Source organism: Mastigoproctus giganteus, chromosome 4, assembly GCF_048544385.1.
Source record: "Mastigoproctus giganteus isolate SK-2022 chromosome 4, ASM4854438v1, whole genome shotgun sequence".
Taxonomy (NCBI): domain Eukaryota; kingdom Metazoa; phylum Arthropoda; class Arachnida; order Uropygi; family Thelyphonidae; genus Mastigoproctus; species Mastigoproctus giganteus.
Window position 1 is genome coordinate 130994508 of NC_143578.1, and position 19662 is coordinate 131014169.

At 37.5% G+C, this 19662-nt stretch overlaps 1 protein-coding gene across 2 annotated transcripts in view; it reads left to right on the top strand.

Annotated features, from left to right (window-relative positions):
- Positions 1–19662, top strand: part of LOC150087065 (serine/threonine-protein kinase PLK2-like) — a 387915-nt gene that overhangs the window by 65330 nt on the left and 302923 nt on the right. Inside the window, exon 2 of one of the 2 annotated variants that reach the window (XM_090372930.1) lies at positions 12030–12207. The exons of the other annotated variant lie outside the window; for it this stretch is intronic. Within the exon in view, the coding sequence (XP_090229056.1) occupies positions 12040–12207 (168 nt within the window). The 5' untranslated portion in view covers positions 12030–12039. The remainder of the gene's footprint in view (positions 1–12029; positions 12208–19662) is intronic. 2 annotated transcript variants of the gene reach the window in all.

The following is a 19662-nucleotide window of genomic DNA, read 5'->3' on the forward strand; positions in this document are numbered from 1 at the left end:
GTAACATTTTAATTGGAATACTTCATGATCATAAACCGCGAAGAAACCAATATTTTTACAGTACATACCATTCTTACTGCGTGCTTTATTTCTTGTTCCATTTAAGCACAAATGTAACAAATGATACATACTTTTACAGCATGATTTGAAGTCTTGTCACAACTATCTTGCATTAACAGGCATTAAATTTTGCAGCGTCACTCATCGTGCAGTTCATCCCTGCCACCTAATGCATTGCTCATACCGCGTTTCTTAAACGATTTCTTCACGGTCATCGTCGTCATGAAACCAGTTACTTCATAAATAGCTTAACTCACACTTTCAAAATAAATAAGTGTTTCTCCGGGACTTTGTCTGGCAGTCGGACACATTTCACATTCACTTTGTTCTTGTGAGTTCAATCAGAAGTAACTATGCACTATTACATAAACGATTAGGGCCCCCCCCCCCCCTTCTTTGATTATGTGACAAATCAGTATAAATAGTTCCTCCTTTCATAACGAATTATTTTAGGCCGCTTCGTCCAGTGAGAAATATAATTCTAACTTTAAACATAAAACGAGTATTAATATTTTCCTTATTCTATTACGAAGTCTTAATTATATTCTTTATTCCTTCAAATTTCTTTAATTCGAATCAAAATTAGTTGTGTTTTTTTTTTTTCTTTCTTCGAATCTGTCTAAGGTTAGACCCTGTGTTTTGTTGATATTTTGTAAATAAACTTGCCGTCATCATCATCAGCCATTTTCAATCCACTGCAGGATGAAGGCCTCTCCAGCAACTTTCCAGTTCCTTCTGTTTTGGGCACTGGCCATCCATTTACTACCCACAAATTCATGAATTTCATCTGCGCATTTGTCTAGCTCCTCTTTGGTACCATTCTTTTATTTTCTTAGTCCATCTGTCATGTCTCCGAGCTATGTGTCCTTTACTTGAGTTTGCTGCCTAATCCATGTGTTTCTCTTCTTATCTAACAGTCTGATTCCCAATATAATTCGTTCCATTCTTCGCTGTGTAGTTCTCAGCTTCTTTTCTATTCTTTTGGTGAGTGCCCAAGTTTCACTTCCATAAGTCATGGTGGGGAGTATACATTGGTTCATTATTTTACGTTTCAGACAAACGTAAAATAATTAACACTGATTGCTGAGAATGTTTTAGAAAAAAACAAAACTGGAAATTATTGGTTATGCATACACTGGGCAGTTTACCGTGGTCATTAGCCAAATTTTTTGAAAACAACAAATTCGCAAACAAGAAACATGTTTGCTGCGAGTGATGGTAGATGGCTTTGTCTTCTAAATTTTATACTAATGCTGGTGTTCCCCAAGGTTCAGTATTTTCTCCCACTCTTTTCTTCCTGTAAATTAATGACCTACTGACGGGAAGTCCCATCTATAGTTTTGCACATGATAGTACGGTTGTATTCTACCTTCCAGTTTGAGAAATCGTGTCCTGCGCGCGCACATACACACAGCTTAATCTTCTCGAATGTCCACTACCAGTTATATGCTGATCTCTACTTAATTCTTCAATGGAGCAAAGATAACTTGGTTAATTTCAATCCTTTTAAAACTCAGTTCTATCTTATCTCGCAAAAAGTATACTGATCTTATGCTTATTTTTATGGCACTCTGATTTCTAGACAAGTTTATATCTATCTCTATTGGGGATTATCCCGACTTTTAATTTCTGCATAAGCACATCACAAAGATTGCTCTCTGCATCTAAAAAAACTGGATTTATTTCTTTCTCATCGTTACTTTTCTTCTAAACAACCACCCTCCATGCAGACGTCCACGATGAGAGCCCACTTTCCGCTGCATGCCATTCCAATAGATACTTCCATGGGCACTGTTCTTCTGAATTGGCATCTATAATTCCCCCTGTCTCTTCCAAACAAATCTGAACACTTGCCGCAGACTTCTTCTGCCTCATTTATCCCTTCAACTTCTGTTTCTGGAACAACCATCCTCCGCATGTATGTCCTGAAAATTGCAATTTACAGAAATTCATGTCTAATGTCAACAAGTATAACTTGTCTTCTCAACCTGAGCACAGTGCTAAGTGCGATAGATTCTAATACTACTTGTTCGGGCACCTCCGTAGCCAGGTGGGAAGGAGCAGCAGTGCGTAGTACACGCTTCTTGATTAGACCGGGGTTCGAACCCGTCACCACGAAATACGGAGGATGCGGAAAGGTCAGGGAACGACCACCGCATATCCCGGAGCAATATGGCCTTAGTTGCTAATGCTCCTAAAAACCAAATAACAAACGAACAAACTTGTTCGGGAGGGGTCATAAATAAAACACTAGAGTGCCGAAGCGATTCCAAATCCATTTTTAAGTTTAAAATGGGGATCGGAAGAGGGATAGTAACTTCAAGTTAAGTGCGGTTCGAATGACGACAGTCATTAACCATGATCAGGTATAACAATGGAGACAGATGGTATGTGGTTGTCAATGGAACTCCCAGTCTTATCCTAATCTATTTGTTAGTAATAGGAATTTTCCTGGTGCCCTATAACTGAATTTCTAAATGCTTGGTATTGGCACTGTAACTTACTGTGTAGGGTAATTTCAGGTTCCTTTATATTCTGAAGGGAGTGGGGAGATACTTCCTCTCATGAGACTGAGGAAATTACTTGGTCGGTTTTTAATACGCTCTCAAGAAAAGAATTCCAGTGCAGATTCCTGTTCAGCTGGTATGATCTTGTTAGTATTTCGTAATAATGGATTGGCGGTTTTAAAGGAACTAAAATTCAGATCTTCAATTGGAGTAGATTTAAATTGGTTACATCAAATCCACACTTCATTTATTTTATTTTTTAACAGTTTGGAAGCACAAAGAAAAAGATATACATTCGTCATTCTGTTAGAGCCGCAGGCAAAACATGTGACAAACTTGGATGAACATTACTATGAAGGTTGAAAACAATTCTTTTGAACGATGACGTTAACTTGTTTTGAAATCAAACTCGGCTGCTTACATAATTTGTATGGTTCTGGTTAATATCGGTATGAAAGCAACTGTGCTTAATTTTATACTTAGTTCTTTTAATCTGAACTAAAGTCAACTATTTATTTTAAGACTAGAGTATTGTCAACTTCTACAGACTCCTTGTGTGGAACCTATCTAAAGATAATACAATATTATAAGACTTATAATAAATAATACGAATATTTAAGTGTTACTATTCAGCAGTGCCAAACGGGGAAGTGCGCTCGCATGTTAACGTACGCACTTCAGTTTGATGCCACTGTTTCAGACTTAAGATGAACTATCTTAAACCTTCTTTACACGAAATCCCTACTCGATTTCGTTCTAAATCTTTCAGGGGTAAATAAAGCCATGCCGAACTTCCGCACTGTCCGTAGCGGATAGAACATTAGTAATTTAGTGAATTCGCAAAAGTAACTTTTTATTAGGGGGTAAAACAAAAGGTTTTTCTAGAATCGCTGACTAATATGGTACTACCGCGGAATTTTGACAGTAGTTCTCATTTTTGGGTTAATCGCCGTGCCCCCCCCCCCCCCCACTTTGTCTTGCGTCCTACGTGAAGAAACTCTGTTAGCTTCATATGAACAGTCTAAATATTTGAAGGCAAAGAAATAACATTACAGGCAGTTCGAGTAGAATTTCTGTTAGTACCGTTGATGCCCGAGGATTTGTTATTTGGGATATATGAGAATCTAAAAATAAATGATCAAACGAATGTACGAAGGCAGGCTCAGGCGGTAATGCAACTTTGAAACTGAGCTGCCCGTTCATATCTGCGATTTTATTTTTAAACCTCACCGGAGATTGTCATTGATATCATTTTTCTGAACTCCTTATTTTGAACTTCATGGAAAATTTGTTATGTACTTGAACGACTGCTTGGAAGGCTAATTTTTCCCTTCAAAAAACCAGAGTTTCCTCTTTTAAACACAGAAATTTCTCGTACATTCGTCTGGAGAGTGTAACCCTCAAATACAAGGGCAGCGGGATAAAGGAGCTTAATCTAAAGCTTTTTTACGATACAGTATTCGAAAAGAGTTCTTGGTGTTTCTATTCTTGAAAGCGTGAAGCTTTGTACCGATCGTATTTCTGTCATTACAGATGGCTGATAGTTCCTACGTCTGCAGAGACCGATTTGACTACTGATGATGTTAGTACATGCGCATCTTAGGATTTGGTTTCGCCGTACCACGAAATCATGAGTGGTTCTTGTAATGTTTCTCCATAAGTAGATTTTATTGTAGCTGTTTTCATTCACTTCCATAAGATTTCCATAGTAGCGCCTTGAAATTCTCCAGATGTGCTTTTGAAGTTAAGAATAACTTTCCCTTTACGAATTAGTACGCGTTTTACATATTTCGTTAAATTGACTTTCACTTCATGAGGGAAATGTTAAGTTTATTTATTATTTTTTTTTTATTGAATAGAATAATATTCCGATCTCATGAGTTGCGTAAATAGCCATAAAAGTTATACAACACTTAAATTATTTTATTTTGTTGCTTATGGGTGGAAATGTGAAATCTTCCTAGTGATCACATCTAGATTAGTGCCCAAACAGCTTGTATGTTTGATTATATACAATTTAAATCAGTAACTCAGAAGCGACTGTCTAAGCAAGGGCGAATCCAGCCATGTTTTTTTTTGGTGGGAAGGGTGGAGGGGCATAGGAAACAAGGAAGGTGGAATCCTAAGTCGATGTGGGTAACAGCATATGAAAATGTTTTTAAACAATAAGATTTTGATCATGAGGTTGTTATGCATAACTACAAACCCTGGCTTGTAGCCGTGAAGGGTATTGTGTACGACGTGTCTTTTGTATGCAATAGTTTTAACAACTCCACTCCTGCACTCATTTATTGTTTGACAGGGTAGTGTGCATCTCATCAGATTCTTGGTATTTAAGGCATAATCTAAATTATGAGGATAAAACTAGACTGGTGCAAGGAGGTTGTTATGCATGTTAATGCATAACCTCCTGTTAAAGTTGTTATTTTAAAGCAATTTTAATGTAGAAGGAAAGGAATAGACCAAGTCGGTCTGTAACAAGTATAGAAAGAAAAAACTGTAAACATTAATTTGTTAGCAAATTATTGTTTAGCGGTAAGATGCTAAACAATCTTCTAACAATTGCTAGTTGTCTGTTTACTGCGAACTTCTGCAGTGGATGAATAATACTTCTAGCTTCAGACAGTTTTATGCTGAACTCTGTTCCAAAGAATGTAAGTTTCCTGGGCTGAAGTTACGGGGAGAATGACCGTGGGAAAGCTGTGTATATACAGTGTAATGCAAAAAAGTGGCCGAACCTTCCTGGTCGTAGGGAGGTTTCTGAAAGGCACCTCTCAGTGTGATACTACTTGGCCTTCCAGGTTAGCATCACTGGGATTCAACGCCCACAGCCTGGGTTCCAAGGTACCACCATAGGATTCCGGCGTGTTTGCCGTGTGCTGCGACGCGTTGGAACTTGAAAAGAGGATCATGGCTGTTCAGAGGTTAAGCTGCAACACTACTTTGACCATATTCGACAAGACGGGTGGTCTTGAGACGGCTCGTCCAGGATCAGTCGGTAATGAGTTCACCCGCGAAGGCTAATCGTGTCAATGCCATGCCCCTACCCTCATGGTTCGAGGGACAGGATACATGCTAGCGGCGATGGTATCTGCGTAGTTCTGGCGTTCCACACGCAATTATCGTTTGATGGGTAGTGAGAATCTCATCAGATTCTTGGCATCTTAGGCTAATTTAAATTATGAAAATAAAACTTGGACGGGTGCAAATATTTTGGTCTCTTAACACTTTAGGCTAGATGTTATTTTTTATTTATTGTACCAGGCGGTCTCTGCCAAACTCGGACAACCCGCCGTATACTAAATACCATATATACAGATACAACTCATGATATTGTACAGATGAGATATATCCAAAAGTGAGCAACGTAGTCCAAAGTCCATCCGCACATGAACCCTCCTAAGTACATTGGATGATTTCATACTGAAATCGTCCGTAGTCTATGTTCAGCAGATTTATCATGGGCATTAATAATGCTCCCGAACTCCTTAGTCTTAACTTTATCTGCCCTGCTAGACAACTGAGAAATCAACATTTTTCATACAGATGTCAGTAAAACCTTCCATCTCGATCACCACTACTTTAATAATTTCCCAAAGTTAAATAATTGTAATATAGATATGTTATTTTTGTAAAAAATAACCAGGTTAAAAAACCAGTTAATTATTTTACTTTATCTGTTCACCTGACATCTTCTCAGAAGAACGTTTTTGCACATGCTTTTTTCTTTTTATCATTTTTTTCATTTTAATGACCTAAGTTTGCTGATGATAATTTACGTATTATGATAACTCTTAACTTTTTTGTATTCATATGTATTTTCTTATAAAAAAATACTAGCAGAATGGGTAGTATCTTGTATTTAGCCTTCTATTTAGTCCAAATAGGTTCTCCCTCCCCCCTTGACAATTGATATGTAATATATTTTTTTATTTATATATTCTGTTTATGTCCATAATTACCTTTTGGGCTTAATCTTGTACAAAGTTATCAATGCCATATGTAAGGCTTTCTGGCTATTGGTGTAACTTATTTTTAATTAATTAAAATATATTTTGGAATGGAATTTAAAGGATTGAATGCTCTTGAGAGATGTTCCCTGCAAGTGCGAAGGGAGGTTTAAAAGTTTAGTCCCTCTATAAGGAATGCTGAGAAGTTGTTAAAACCCATTTATTTTTCAATATCGTCCCCCTCCCGCCCTTAAGTCAACATTTTTCTGTCGCTATCCACTAACTTTCGTAACCCGCTCTAATAAAATTCAGAAGATTTTAACTCAAACCACTTGTTGATTGCATCCATCCAGTGGCGTATCCAGGTAATATTGTAAGGGGGGCATGGCGACCAGGCTTCTGAGTTTTTTTTTTTTTTTTTTTTTTTAGAATGCCTCCTGCGTTCTGTTTCTTTAATTTCAAATTTTTGGTTAGAGGGGATATATGCTCTCTGCCCAACCCTGAATACGCCACTGCGTCCATTACAGCATTGTCCATGTTGAATTCCTGTCCTTTTTGAGATTTGGATATAGAAAATTAGTCCGATAGAGCCAAATCCGATGAGTAGGATGCTGTAATAGCTCGAACTCAAAGTCATGGAATGTTGCCCGAGTCAAACACTGCGTGCGCCGGTGCATTGTCTTGATGCCAAAATTACGGCCAATTTTCCACGTCTCTTGAGCTTCAGTTCCTCGCGGAAAATTCTTAGTAGGTTAGAATGATGCTCGGCATTGATAATAGACCACTTTCCAGGAAATCAAGCATTACCACTCCCTCTGCATTCTCAGAAGACCAATTCCAACTTCTACACTCGGAGCTTTTTATGAGGGGGTGAAGAAGAGGGATGCTTCCAGAGTGATATACCGTCCCCAAATCTGAGCTTCAGAATGTTGCACAATCTCATGACAACACCTCATTCTTTCTCGTTTCTGATCTGCATTCACTTCGAAGAAATCTTCATTCCTAAAACATTCACCACAATATCGTGAACTAACTCGTGGGAGATGTTGAACGTTGTCTCAATGTGCTTGTGTTATTCAGTGCAGTCTTGCATGATCCGGTCATGAATGACATCTCCACATTTGCAGGTGTCGGCACTGTAACAGCCTTCCACTGCGGGGTGCATCCTCGACTGTCTCGTCCACACTTAAATTGTGCAACCCAGTTTTTGACCGTGGTTTATGAAGGACTGCATTCCGCTAATGTTTGCTGCATGTCTTCATAAATTTTTTTTTTTTTTTTTTTTTTTTTCTGGGACATTTCCTTTAAATGAAAATAGTTAATAACTGCACGGTGCTTGATTCTCTCAACGGTCATCATTCTCTTTCCACACTTCAGTGCTCTGTTAAAGAGAAGAATGTAGTTATAAACCTGATTTCTGTGAACACAGGGAGTCGCAGCACAAATTGGCAATATTGCCTTTCATGAAAACCTTTGCGATTATTATTGGGCTAAAACTTTTCAAATCCCCACCGCTCCTAAATTTTATTTAGTAAACAATAGTAAGAAGATTTAACGAGGACAAACAGTACAGAAAAGATGTGCCTAAACACAAAGTTATGCAATGAAATTTGCGAGACTCAAATGTCCTGAATGAACATCGGGAAAGGGGTTATGAAATTGTTCTGAGATGTTCGTTTTATCTGTGAATGTCAAAAAAATAATAAAAATAGTGGACTCTAAGGACTTTCAAAGATCTAAAAAGATAACTAACACTAATTTCCTTCTCTGAGGAACGAATTCTGTAAATAAACAACAATATTAACTTAATGCAGAAAATTTGTTTTAACTCTTATAATAGTTGTTTTAAAGCTTTGTTTTATATATTAATAGTTTGTTACGTCTTTTATGATTTCAAGTTTTAAGCCTGAGTAAACAGGAATAATATCAGGACTGTAAAGTATAAGCAATTTTAATGTAGAAGGAAAGGAACAGACAGTTTGTCTTCTCTAACAAGTATAGAAAGAAAAAATTGTAAACATTATTAGCAAATTCTTCTAAAGTATAAATAAGGAATAATTGTAAGCATTTGATTCACCCTCCTGGCCTTAATGGTTGTCACTTGTAATGAACATTTTTTTTTAAAATAAATAAAATATCCAACGGTCTTTTTTCTGAGGAGGAACAACCTGATTCGGGTGAGAAAGACGGGATTCAAGAAGTGAATGTGGCCTCATCTCTGCTTGCAATGTCAAGTACCTACTGTTCGTTTATAGGTACAGACTTTCAAGGATGAAAACCAGGACTAGCACTGGAGGAAATAACCAGTATACAGGATGTCTCAAAAATACACGGCATAATTTCAGAAATGAGTTCTTCATATGTAGACAAAAATATTTTATATCAACATAGTTCCGGAAATGCTTGGTTTCAGAGTTTTGAAGGTCTGTCTGACACTTCACCTTATAGTAATTGTTCAAAATGTCCACCTTCTGCCAGTGGTACCACTGAATACCACTCGCGCAAGGTAATCTGCTGGTGACAAGGCCTGTAACCGTTGCAGATGGTAAGGATACAGTTGTTCTCGCAACACTCCAAATATTCGAACGTTGAACAGCCAGTTGCATTGCTGTTTTGCGTGTGCTGATTCCAGGAGTGGCATGCACAGCATCCAAAATCTCCTCTTCTACTTCAAGAGTCGTAGATCTTGGGCGTCCTCTGTCGGCAGCACAAGGTGTAAAGATCCCATGTTCACAAAGGCGGCGATGGATACCTTCAAACGTTTTCCTGTCTGGACATCTTCGTTTTGGGAACCTTTCGTGGTACAAACGACGAGCCTCCAGAGCATTGCCGTCCGCCAAACCGTACGTAAAGTGCATATCCGCTGGCTCCTGATTTGAGTACATGGTCGGAATGAAAAACCACCAGATTCTGTCAGTACCTTGTGATGAAGGAAATCACCTGGGGAGACGAGACATTCCGGTTAACTTGGGAACCAAGCATTTCCGGAACTATGTTGATATAAAATATTTTTATTGTCTACATATGAGAACTCATTCCTGAAGTTATGCCGTGTATTTTTGAGACACCCTGTATAGGGATCCAGGTAGAAAAGCTAGGACAATGTATTTTTTATGATTCTGTTAATTGTTATAAATTTTGGCCACTAGACTTAAACTAAGAAACCATGCCACTCCATGCAGACGATTTTGAGCTTCTAATCAGGCCAACCTTTGACCAGCTCAATTGATTAATTGAATTCGTCGATTTTTTTTTACATCACTTCTGGTTTTACTACTACATAGACAGGGGCGCGTGTCTAGAATCAAGGTCCAGATCAAGAAGCGTGTGCGTAGCACCCGCTTCTTGATTAGACCGGGGTTCGAGCCCGTGACCACCAAATACGGAGGATGCGGAAAGGTCAGGGAATGACTACCGCATATCCTTGGAGCAATATGGCCTTAGTTGCTAATGCTCCTAAAACCTAAATAACAAAAACAACTACATACAGGTTAAATTTGTATTACTGCTAACCAAGAACCATGTTGTGATCACATTCATCGATGAACTGAAACCATTTTGTCGCTTCAGGAACGTAAGTTTTAAAGGGTAAGGTAGTGGTTTCAACAGGACGGTGCAATCTTTCCATATGGAAAGATTTGATCCAATACTTGCTGCACCACCATTCCGGAACCTCTTTCAAGAAGAACCGACCCCTGTCCAGCCCTATCGCGTGATATAAGCAAATGGTTATGAGCTTTGAGAGGAGGCGGGGATTGTAGAGGTATTTTTCGTGATCCGGCACTGAGAGCTCTGCAAGATGTGTGGGAAAACAACTCTTTCTAGAAAGAACGACAGCAGAGAAGATTCGAAATACCTTTTCGAATCTTATAATCATATGAAGCGAAATAAAGCTTTTTTGCGCTACTTTATTCTGGGCCACATGTATATAATGTTGAAAAGGACATTTTAAGCGGGTTCCAGATCTAATGTAAAGTTTTTTTTAAAATAGCATAGCACGACGCCGTTCAGAAGACTGTTTTGCGAACTGCGTTTATCGGCTTAACGTTGTTTGCACCAAGGTTTTTTCGTTTATGAAAACTTTTCGCACAAAATTTGCTGAAACCGGTTAATCCTGTAACAAATTTTATTGCATATGAGCGACATCATTGCCGATTTTTGAAATACTCTGAGAACAGAATCCCTTGCGAATGCCTGTTTATCCAGGCTGTCCAGTTTCGAGTAAGTTTAGCATACCATTTCTTTCAATTACTCCAATAGCAGCATACGAGAACTGCGAGAGAACACTATTTCTTAGATAATATCAGCAATAAACACTTTCTCGGCCTTAATATAAAAGCGTAAGTAGTGATCGAAAAGGACTTCAGTTTGTAATTCGATGAGGCGCATTGCTCCACCTTAATGATACTGAAGAAAGGTGCAACTTTTCAAGCCTGAATCCTTATTGTGCCGCTTTGCTTTGCATCACTTAAGTGCATTATGTTGGTGACAAAGCGTGCACATTGTTTTTGATGCTCATTTTCTGCGGTATCTGAAACGTAACAATGACTCACGAGATGACAACTAGGGCTTGTGATAGGTTACTGTTCCACTCTGGTAATCTGACGGGATGAATACCTCAGTAGGGTTGACATTCGAGACGTTTCAAACAACTTGACTACGGTTGAACACCCCCTCCCTTTTGGGGAAGGGGGGCGGAGAGTTGAGTACAAAAAAATGAAGATTGCAATGCAAAAAAGGGTGTGTTCGCAATGTACGCAGTCAAATATTAGTTCCGTTCAATTTTTTTTTAATTCTGATGAATAGAAGCGAAAATTTTAACATTTTAATTCTGTTGTAAGTAATATATAAAAGTAATTAAGTAGTAATCATAAATTACTTCTGAAGTAAATTAGAACCGTGATTTAAAGTAAATAACAACATAGATTGTAATATCGGGTCAACATTTTTATATATTTAATTATATATTCCATTTTTACTTATGGATTGGAATAATGACAAACATAACATATTCCATATGAAAAATTATCAAAACTTTCATACGCGCGAACTTTTGTGCGTATCAGCTATACTGTCCATTCGTTCCTCTAATCAGCGCACGGTAACAAACAATATCCAGTGCTTCAGCTGTAAATTTAATACGTGTATATTGTATTAAAATATGTATTAAAAACAATTGCTTATTTTTGCCCGATTTCAATATTTGATGGCTTTAACCCTTCTAAAAGAGCTAAATATAAAATTCCAAGAAATTCTATCCACTAATCAGTCGATTTGTTATATATGGATATGGTGAAGACAATAGACGCTTTAGACATGTGCGAATGCGCCTAAGACGTCATGGTACGACAACCTTTATAAGGAAGGGGAAGGTGTTCTCTGAAACATGCGCTTGTACCTAAACGAGATAAATGGATTACTCACTAAAAATGTATATCAAAACAAAAGTAGATAGTTAGCAATCTCATCTCATTGAACTTTAATTTGAAGCTGAGGTTTTTGATTATTGCAGTTAGACCAAGATGGGAGAAATCAACAGAACGACTGTTTTGAAAAAAGAGGTGAAGGCTGGGGATGACGGCATTTATCTAGAAAACTGCATCCTCAACAACAACACCATCAGACTCTTCGAGTACGTGGTGGACAAGGAAACGGATACCACTTACGTCAAAGGGAAATTTTTAGGCAAGGTGAGTTTATTATTATTGCTACTGTGGTGCTTTCTTCAAAATAGTATTCCATGGCCAGTTTTTGCTATTCGAAACCTCTTAGTGGCTTTATTAGTTTTTTAGTATTTGTCGGAAGAACAGTTGGAAATTTTTTTTTTTTCTGGTTAAGGTCTTTACGAATGCCAATAAAGTGACATTGGCTATTACTTCGGTCAGCCAAAGCCTATCAAATCACTGCTTCGGTGATTTGATAGGCTTTCGTAGTTGGAAACACCTTGGTGTTTCGATGTCAGTTTAACTCCTTGGAGTAATGTAGGGCGCAGATTTTTCTGTTTCGTGTGAAGAACTGCCCAGAATTCCATAGCGGATAGCATTCACTTAAATAAAACCTTAACGTACTAAAAGGCGGTTAGGGCTGAAAGCCCCAGACTACGAGAAATTTTCTACACGAACAAGTTAGTGCAAAGCATTCCAGTTCGCAGTAAAATCACCAAAATAGGTGAAATGTCATCGTTTTTGTTACATCTTGTATTGTGAACGCCTTCACAACCTCCGCCCTCATGGATTGGGCCCTGTACATAATTTTTCTTGTTTAGCGCATTCTTAATGTATTGTATCCTTCATTAATGACCTAATCTTGCCTGGCAGCACACATGGGAATCCGTGATCGGCTTGTTAACAATTAAGTCAAACTGTTACATCAATTAATCATCCTAATACTGAATCACATATGTGACATCGTGAATTTCAGTGTAACCCAGAGGGCCTTCTCCTCCTGGCATACTGAACACGCCATTACCATTCCAAACTATTTCAATAATTAAAACAAACATTTGCCGAACATGTAATATGCATTCATTGGTATGAAACATGGAAGGATTGTTCTTCCAGATGAAATGCTAACTTATGGTCCTAGGTTTCATGCTAATTTTAAGAATCGCATGCCACCTGTTAGAAACTTTGCCCTCGCTTAGTGTCTCGTGATACTACCCCGTTTGTGAAATCTCTTCGTTGGATTGACCGATGTGGACCTGGTTTTATATTGTTAAACTTCATAACCATCCTCTATTGAATAACAAAATTCTCTGTATGTTATTACAAAGAAGCGTTATCTAATATTCGAAAAGGACTTTTTTGGTGTTGACCGTTTAAAGCGCTAAAATGAATTGAACAGGCTACTTGAATAATGTATCCAAGCTTCAGGGGGAAAGTGTTCTCGCCTGAAGAGTAGCTGGTTAATGAGCTACTTAGAGTTTAAGAACGAGGATAAGAACAGATTTTTCTTTACTGTTTGAGCTCCCTTCCCATATCTAACGAATATCACGTAAAACTGTATCACCGGTATATTGTAGTAATGGAAATATATCTAATATAATCTGCGATTATAATGCGGGACGAATGGTGGCTCCCAAGCGGTAATTGAATCGCTTCTGCACATAACCAGTTGAAGGGAAGCTTCATTCTAACAGCGTTGCGCAGGTAGCCGTGTCGGTTGAATGGAACATTCTGAAAGCTTCAGAGTGATTTCAATTTCTGTATTTGTTCCAGTACTTCCATTTTTATTATTTGTTTTAACTTATTGCACGTTTTATGTTATAATGAAAGTATATATTCATATTGTACATCTTTCTTGTGGAAGAGGCCAGGATTTTAATGGAGCACTAGCAGAGAAAGTAACTCCAGCAAATTTAAATACTGGATACTGAGCCCACGCTGCCACATACAAAGTCTTGTTTTAATATTCATATTTTAGTTTCTTAAACCATCTTTATCGTTAAAACGATCAACTTGATCGATATTAATCACGAGTAATTAACTCTAATTATTTAATAGAAATTAGGAGCCTCCGTAGCCAGGTGGGAAGGAGCAGCAGTGCATAGCACATGCTTCTTGATTAGACCGGGGTTCGAGCCCGTCACCACCAAATACGGAGGATGTGGAAAGGTCAGGGAATGACCACCGCATATCCCGGAGCAATATGGCCTTAGTTGCTAATGCTCCTAAAAACCAAATAACTAACTAACTAATTTAATAGAAATCGTTATCATTACCCAATGACGGCAAGCTGCAAAATTTTGAATAAAATACAGATTTTCTTTCCTGGGACCAAGTCAGAAAAGCTTTCATGAAACTTTACTTATCTGCACTTAATGCATGAATCATCGAGGGAATGTGGGGGGATGAGCAGTCTTCACGCAGATCATTTTATTTTGTCGCGACCGTGTTTGAGGTGTGCATAAAATAAAAAGGAAAGCTAGAAGCATGAAAATGCAGCTTCCGAGTAATCAGACTTCCGTTTATTTTTGTCCTCCTTGTCTCTGATATTACAATAACATCAGACATGCTTTTTAAGTCCCTCTGGAAATCTTTCCGCCTATTTGTCATCTTAAAAAACGGAGGGGGGTGTGTTCTGCCTTTGTTACTATCACCATAATATCTTGCCTCCAGCTAGCAAAATTCATTTTTTTGTATCAGTGTGCAAATATTTGAGAATGCTAGTTTTTTTTTCTAAACTGTGTTCCTGTCATGTTTCGTAAACTTCTGATAATGATGTCACCCCAAGGCACAAGATTATATGGACTTTATTTGAAATATTCATTCGATATTTAACGATGAAAGCATTATTTCGTAGATAGTTTTAGATTTTTGAGTTTTTCCTTTCTGCTTAATGGCATGGAGAGATCAGTTTGTGGCAAACTGCCTTTCTTGAATATAATGCAGGTGAGTGAAAGTATCACAATACATAAACAGCAGTGGCAAGGAAATTACCCCAGAGTTTACTGAAAGTGCCTTTGTTCTCCGGTAATTCAAAAAATAGCCATGTTATCTTTAATTCCATTTCATCTGTGCCTCCGTACTACTCACTCATTTGGGAAAGAATTATATTTGAGCCAGTCTTAAGTGTGGAATTTAAAAATAGGCAATTTAGCCCGCAAAAAGAAGGTAGTTTAGGCACAATAAGCACATTATTTGCGTTAATTCAAATAAATCCAGCCCTTTCTATTTTCTAAATTGCTTCCTATTCTTAGACCTTGCTTTGAGACTCCGTACTGCCCAGTATTGTGTTTCGACATAATTATAGATAATTAATAATGTAGTTTTACTATTTGAAATAATAAAAATACAGTAATGGTAGAGTTCTCAGATTGTATTGCAAATGCAATTATCGTTAATTGCATAGGAATTCAACGCTTTCTCTGGAGCATTACCTAAAAACACAGGTATTCAAGGTGATATAAGAAATTATGGCATTGTAGGAAGTTGGAGTTATCTTTAACTTATCTTCTGGGCATACGTCCAAAACGAAACAACTTCTTTCCGATCTAGAAGCCAGACAGCTGATTGCGGCAGTGGTGTGGAAATAGGATTTTTCTCAGTGGCAACTCGCAATTTCCTCGTTTTCCATGTTGCACTAATAAATTCCCCCCCCCCCTTCATAGGGTGGATGCATATTCCGGGACGACCATATGGAAAAAGGAAAAGAAAATTACATTAAAAAATACGTTACATCAGGGTCCAAACTCGTGGTATTTTATTTTTTAACTGTTGGCAATCCACGGTGTACGAGGGCCCCCACCCATGATGTCTTGCCACTGCAGCTCACACCCTTTGCATTCCTGCAATTTTCTGGATATCATCTCACCATCGTACTCGAGGTCTTCCTCGCTTACCATCCATTGGTGTCCATTCCCATTATCTGGTCCATCTTTGTCTACTACATGCTGCTATCCAGTCCATTTCTACTTCAAACATTAAATATATTATGTCAGTTACCCCTGTTTTTGTTCTGACTTCCTCATTTGTGTTTCTGGCCCCAGCATGCTTCTTTCCATCCTTTTTTGTTACTTTCAATCTTTGGTTCAGTTTTTCTGTTAAGGTGGCCACCCAACACGCAAGACTAAGTTTATGCCTGTTGTCATAATTAACTGATTAGTGTAGCCTAGTAGCACAGACAGAAACATTAGTAGAAACTTCTGAAAGGCACGTATCTGGGCACTTTCGTTGCTATTTTCGTGGCCTGAGTGGCTCAATTTTTTTTTTTTTTTTTTTTTTTGAATTCTTCACATGTAGGGTCTATACCGGTCTTTCTCAAACGGTGCGCCGCGGCACACAGGTACGCGGTAAGAGGTGTGCCGCGAATATTATGAAAGTATATTTTTAAAATGAGAAATCCATTTGCATAGAGATTTATTACATCCATGATCAATTAATAGCTAGGCTTAGTCCCCTAGGATAAGTTATTGTACACAGCTAGCAAGCAATGTGACCGAGGAGCGTTTGAAACGCATTCAAAACACGCATGCGTACGTGGCCGCTTAGGATGCATGCTGGTGATTCACTTATATTAGTTTGAGCCTACAATAGGCTACATGTTCTCTCCGACTGTGTCACGGAATAGGCTACGTGTGTTCTGTGCCTGTGTTAGATGTAATTCAGTATGTGTTGTATATGCAATTCAGCTTTTCTATTATTTTTTGACCTATAGCACCCCATAAAAATGGATAAATTTGTTAAGAGGAAACGTAGCATTGACGACTGTGAATCTGAAAGTGAGTTTACTTCAAAAGGAACAAATGTCCAAGTTAAAACACGACCTAACCGCCAATATTGCAACACTTAAAAGTTCGTTTTTTCTTGGACCGGAAACAAAGATAAGCCTTTCCCACTGTGTGTGGCGAAAAAAATGTTGAACGAACTCATGGTTCCTAGCAAGTTAGACATTTGACAACTAAATACTCACATCTTCAAGGAAAAGTTTAAAAGATTGTCAGAGCAGCAATTGAAACAACAAGCAAACATTAAAAAACAAAAAGATTAAGTTTCTGAAAAGGCTCGGATAGTTTCTTATGAGATCTGAAATGGTTACACAAAAAATGAAGTCGCATACTCTACTCGAGGCAATTATTTTACCAACATACAGAAAGATTTTTAAAGCGTTCGGAAATGGAGAACAAGAAATAAGCAAAATTCCCTTCTCAAATTATACAATTCGTAGACAAATTACAGAGCTGTCAGCTGACATAGAAGAAAATGTATGGAATAAACTTCAGATTTTGCTTTGCAAATTGACGAATCTACTAATATCAAAGCACAGCTACTTGCATTTATTCTTTTGATGGAGACCAAATAGTAATTTTTTTTTTGTTGCAAAGAAATGCCAGGTACTACAAGGAGTCAAGACATCTTTGATACTTTAACCGCCTACCTTGAAAAATGGAAATGTTCATGGAAGTCATGTGAGGCATTTGTACGGATGGAACTATCTATGGTAGGCTGTCTGTCTATGAAAGGGTTAACAACACTCGTAAAACAGCAAAATCCCAATGTTATTACAACTCATTTCTTTCTGCATAGAGGTCCTCGTTTCAAAAACATTAGGAATTGAATTACAAAAATTAAACCAGAGTTGTCGTAATGGTTAATTTCATTAAAAGCAGACCATTAAAGACTCGTTTATTTAAGCAAATTTGTATCGATATAGATTCGCAGTACACGCTTAATTTTAAATACAGAATTGAGATGGCTGTCAATGGTGGGGGGGGGGGGGGGTGTATGTCGCGTACATGAACTCCGAAAAGAGGCTTGCATTTTTTGAGGAAGAAAAATAACGCTTTTGTGAATATTTTCGTTGTGAATTTTATATTTCTAGGCTGGAATATTTAACAGATATTTATGCATCTTAATAACCACAATACAAGTATTCAAGGTAAAAATGAAACTTTCTAACTTCGACAGATAAGCTAATTCTATTTCAGAAAATATAGCAATTTAGAAAAATAGATCTAGAGATAGTAATTTTGAAATGTTTCCTTCGCTATCGTATCGTGATTGAACATTTGACAACTCTGGAAGAAAAATTACTTATTTTCCATCGTTAAACGTAGAAGACTATGATTGGGTTCGAAACCCGTTCATAAAAATTACATCGGACGTTGGTTTGAAATTATCTGAAGAACAACTACTGGCTTCTGTATCCAGCGATCTTTGATTAAAAATCAAACATGAAGAGTTGTCTATCGAAAAATTTTGGATTTCAATCAGTAACTAAAAAAGCTTTGTCCATTTTGATGCAGTTTTCTATATCATTCCTGTGTGAATTAGGATTTTCTTCACTAACTAACATTAAATGTAAAAAAAAAAAAAAAACCAACTCCAATGCATTGAAGGTGAAAATGAGGGTATATTTATGTCATATGTCCTGACATTGAAAAGGTCGCCAAAAACATCAAGCTCGTGTCTCATATGACCATGCTTAATTTATTAAAATAAAGTAAGTTTTCTATTAAGTTATTTTTATTCATAGTTTAAAATAGTAATATTTTAAATTTTATACACTAAGTGCGCCAGATTTGTTTTGTTTTACTGTGCGCCGCGAACCAAAAAATTTGATAACCACTAGTCTATACACTTGCGGTCAGGTTTTATTACTAGTTCTCAATGAACAAGTAATTAAATCTGAGTGTGTTGTCTCTCCCCTACCTGAGTAATCATTTTCGAAGTACTAATTGAGACAGCAGGGGTTAAATTCAGACATGTTGGGAATTGAATATCTGCTACTGATTACATAGTACAGTAGTAACATGTAGAGTGTAGACCATCATGGGGCCATAACGCCTTCAGCCATCAAAACTCATGGAAGTTTGCGGTGCCATAAATGTGAGAGCTAAGAAACAACCCCCTGCTTTGAGAAACTTTTTTGTAGAGCTTTTCTGTGTCGCTATATTGTAATTAGGTTATATCGATTTCCTGATTGAAATTAAAAAATCCACAAGAATACGCGCCCTGCTATAAAAGAAAATTATTCCTATAAACAATGGAAGGATAAAGTATCGACTGATCATATATTAAGGATTCCTTATATGCTGTGATATAACGACTAGATCATAAGTATAGCGTAGCTTAATTTTCAGCACACACCTCATAATAATCCGCTTGGTTTGATGAAGCTTATGACAGGTACATAGTAATTATAAAAAGTTGGAATTCCGATAAGTGGATATTCGTAACTTAATGTAATTATAAATTTTAAAAACTTAAAAATTACTAAATTATGAGACTTAAAACGTTAAAATTTGTCTAGGAAAGGAAAGTTCACATTCCATTCTATGGTTGTCTTATTGTATTCATGTCTCAGGGCAGCACTAACCTTTCATGTCTGCCGTCGTCTCCCAGGATAGCCATTTTCGTGTTTTCACATTTGCAAAATGTTGTCAACTTGCCAAAAAGTCGCCACAGTGACCTGGTCTTTTCCGACCCAAACGCTAGCCCATCTGGACTTATGTCCAGATGCCGCATAGATCAAACGTTTCTTAATTGCTCGTATTTCACTATGCCATTGTTCTGTTTCTAGTAACCCTTTTCCGCCTGTTCACTAATGACCACCCCTTCCCTAGTACTGGCGGCTGCCTTTGTTTGTCAGTTCACCTCTTTTCTCACGCATTTACATTTTTATGTTACTTTATCTTCTATTTGAGT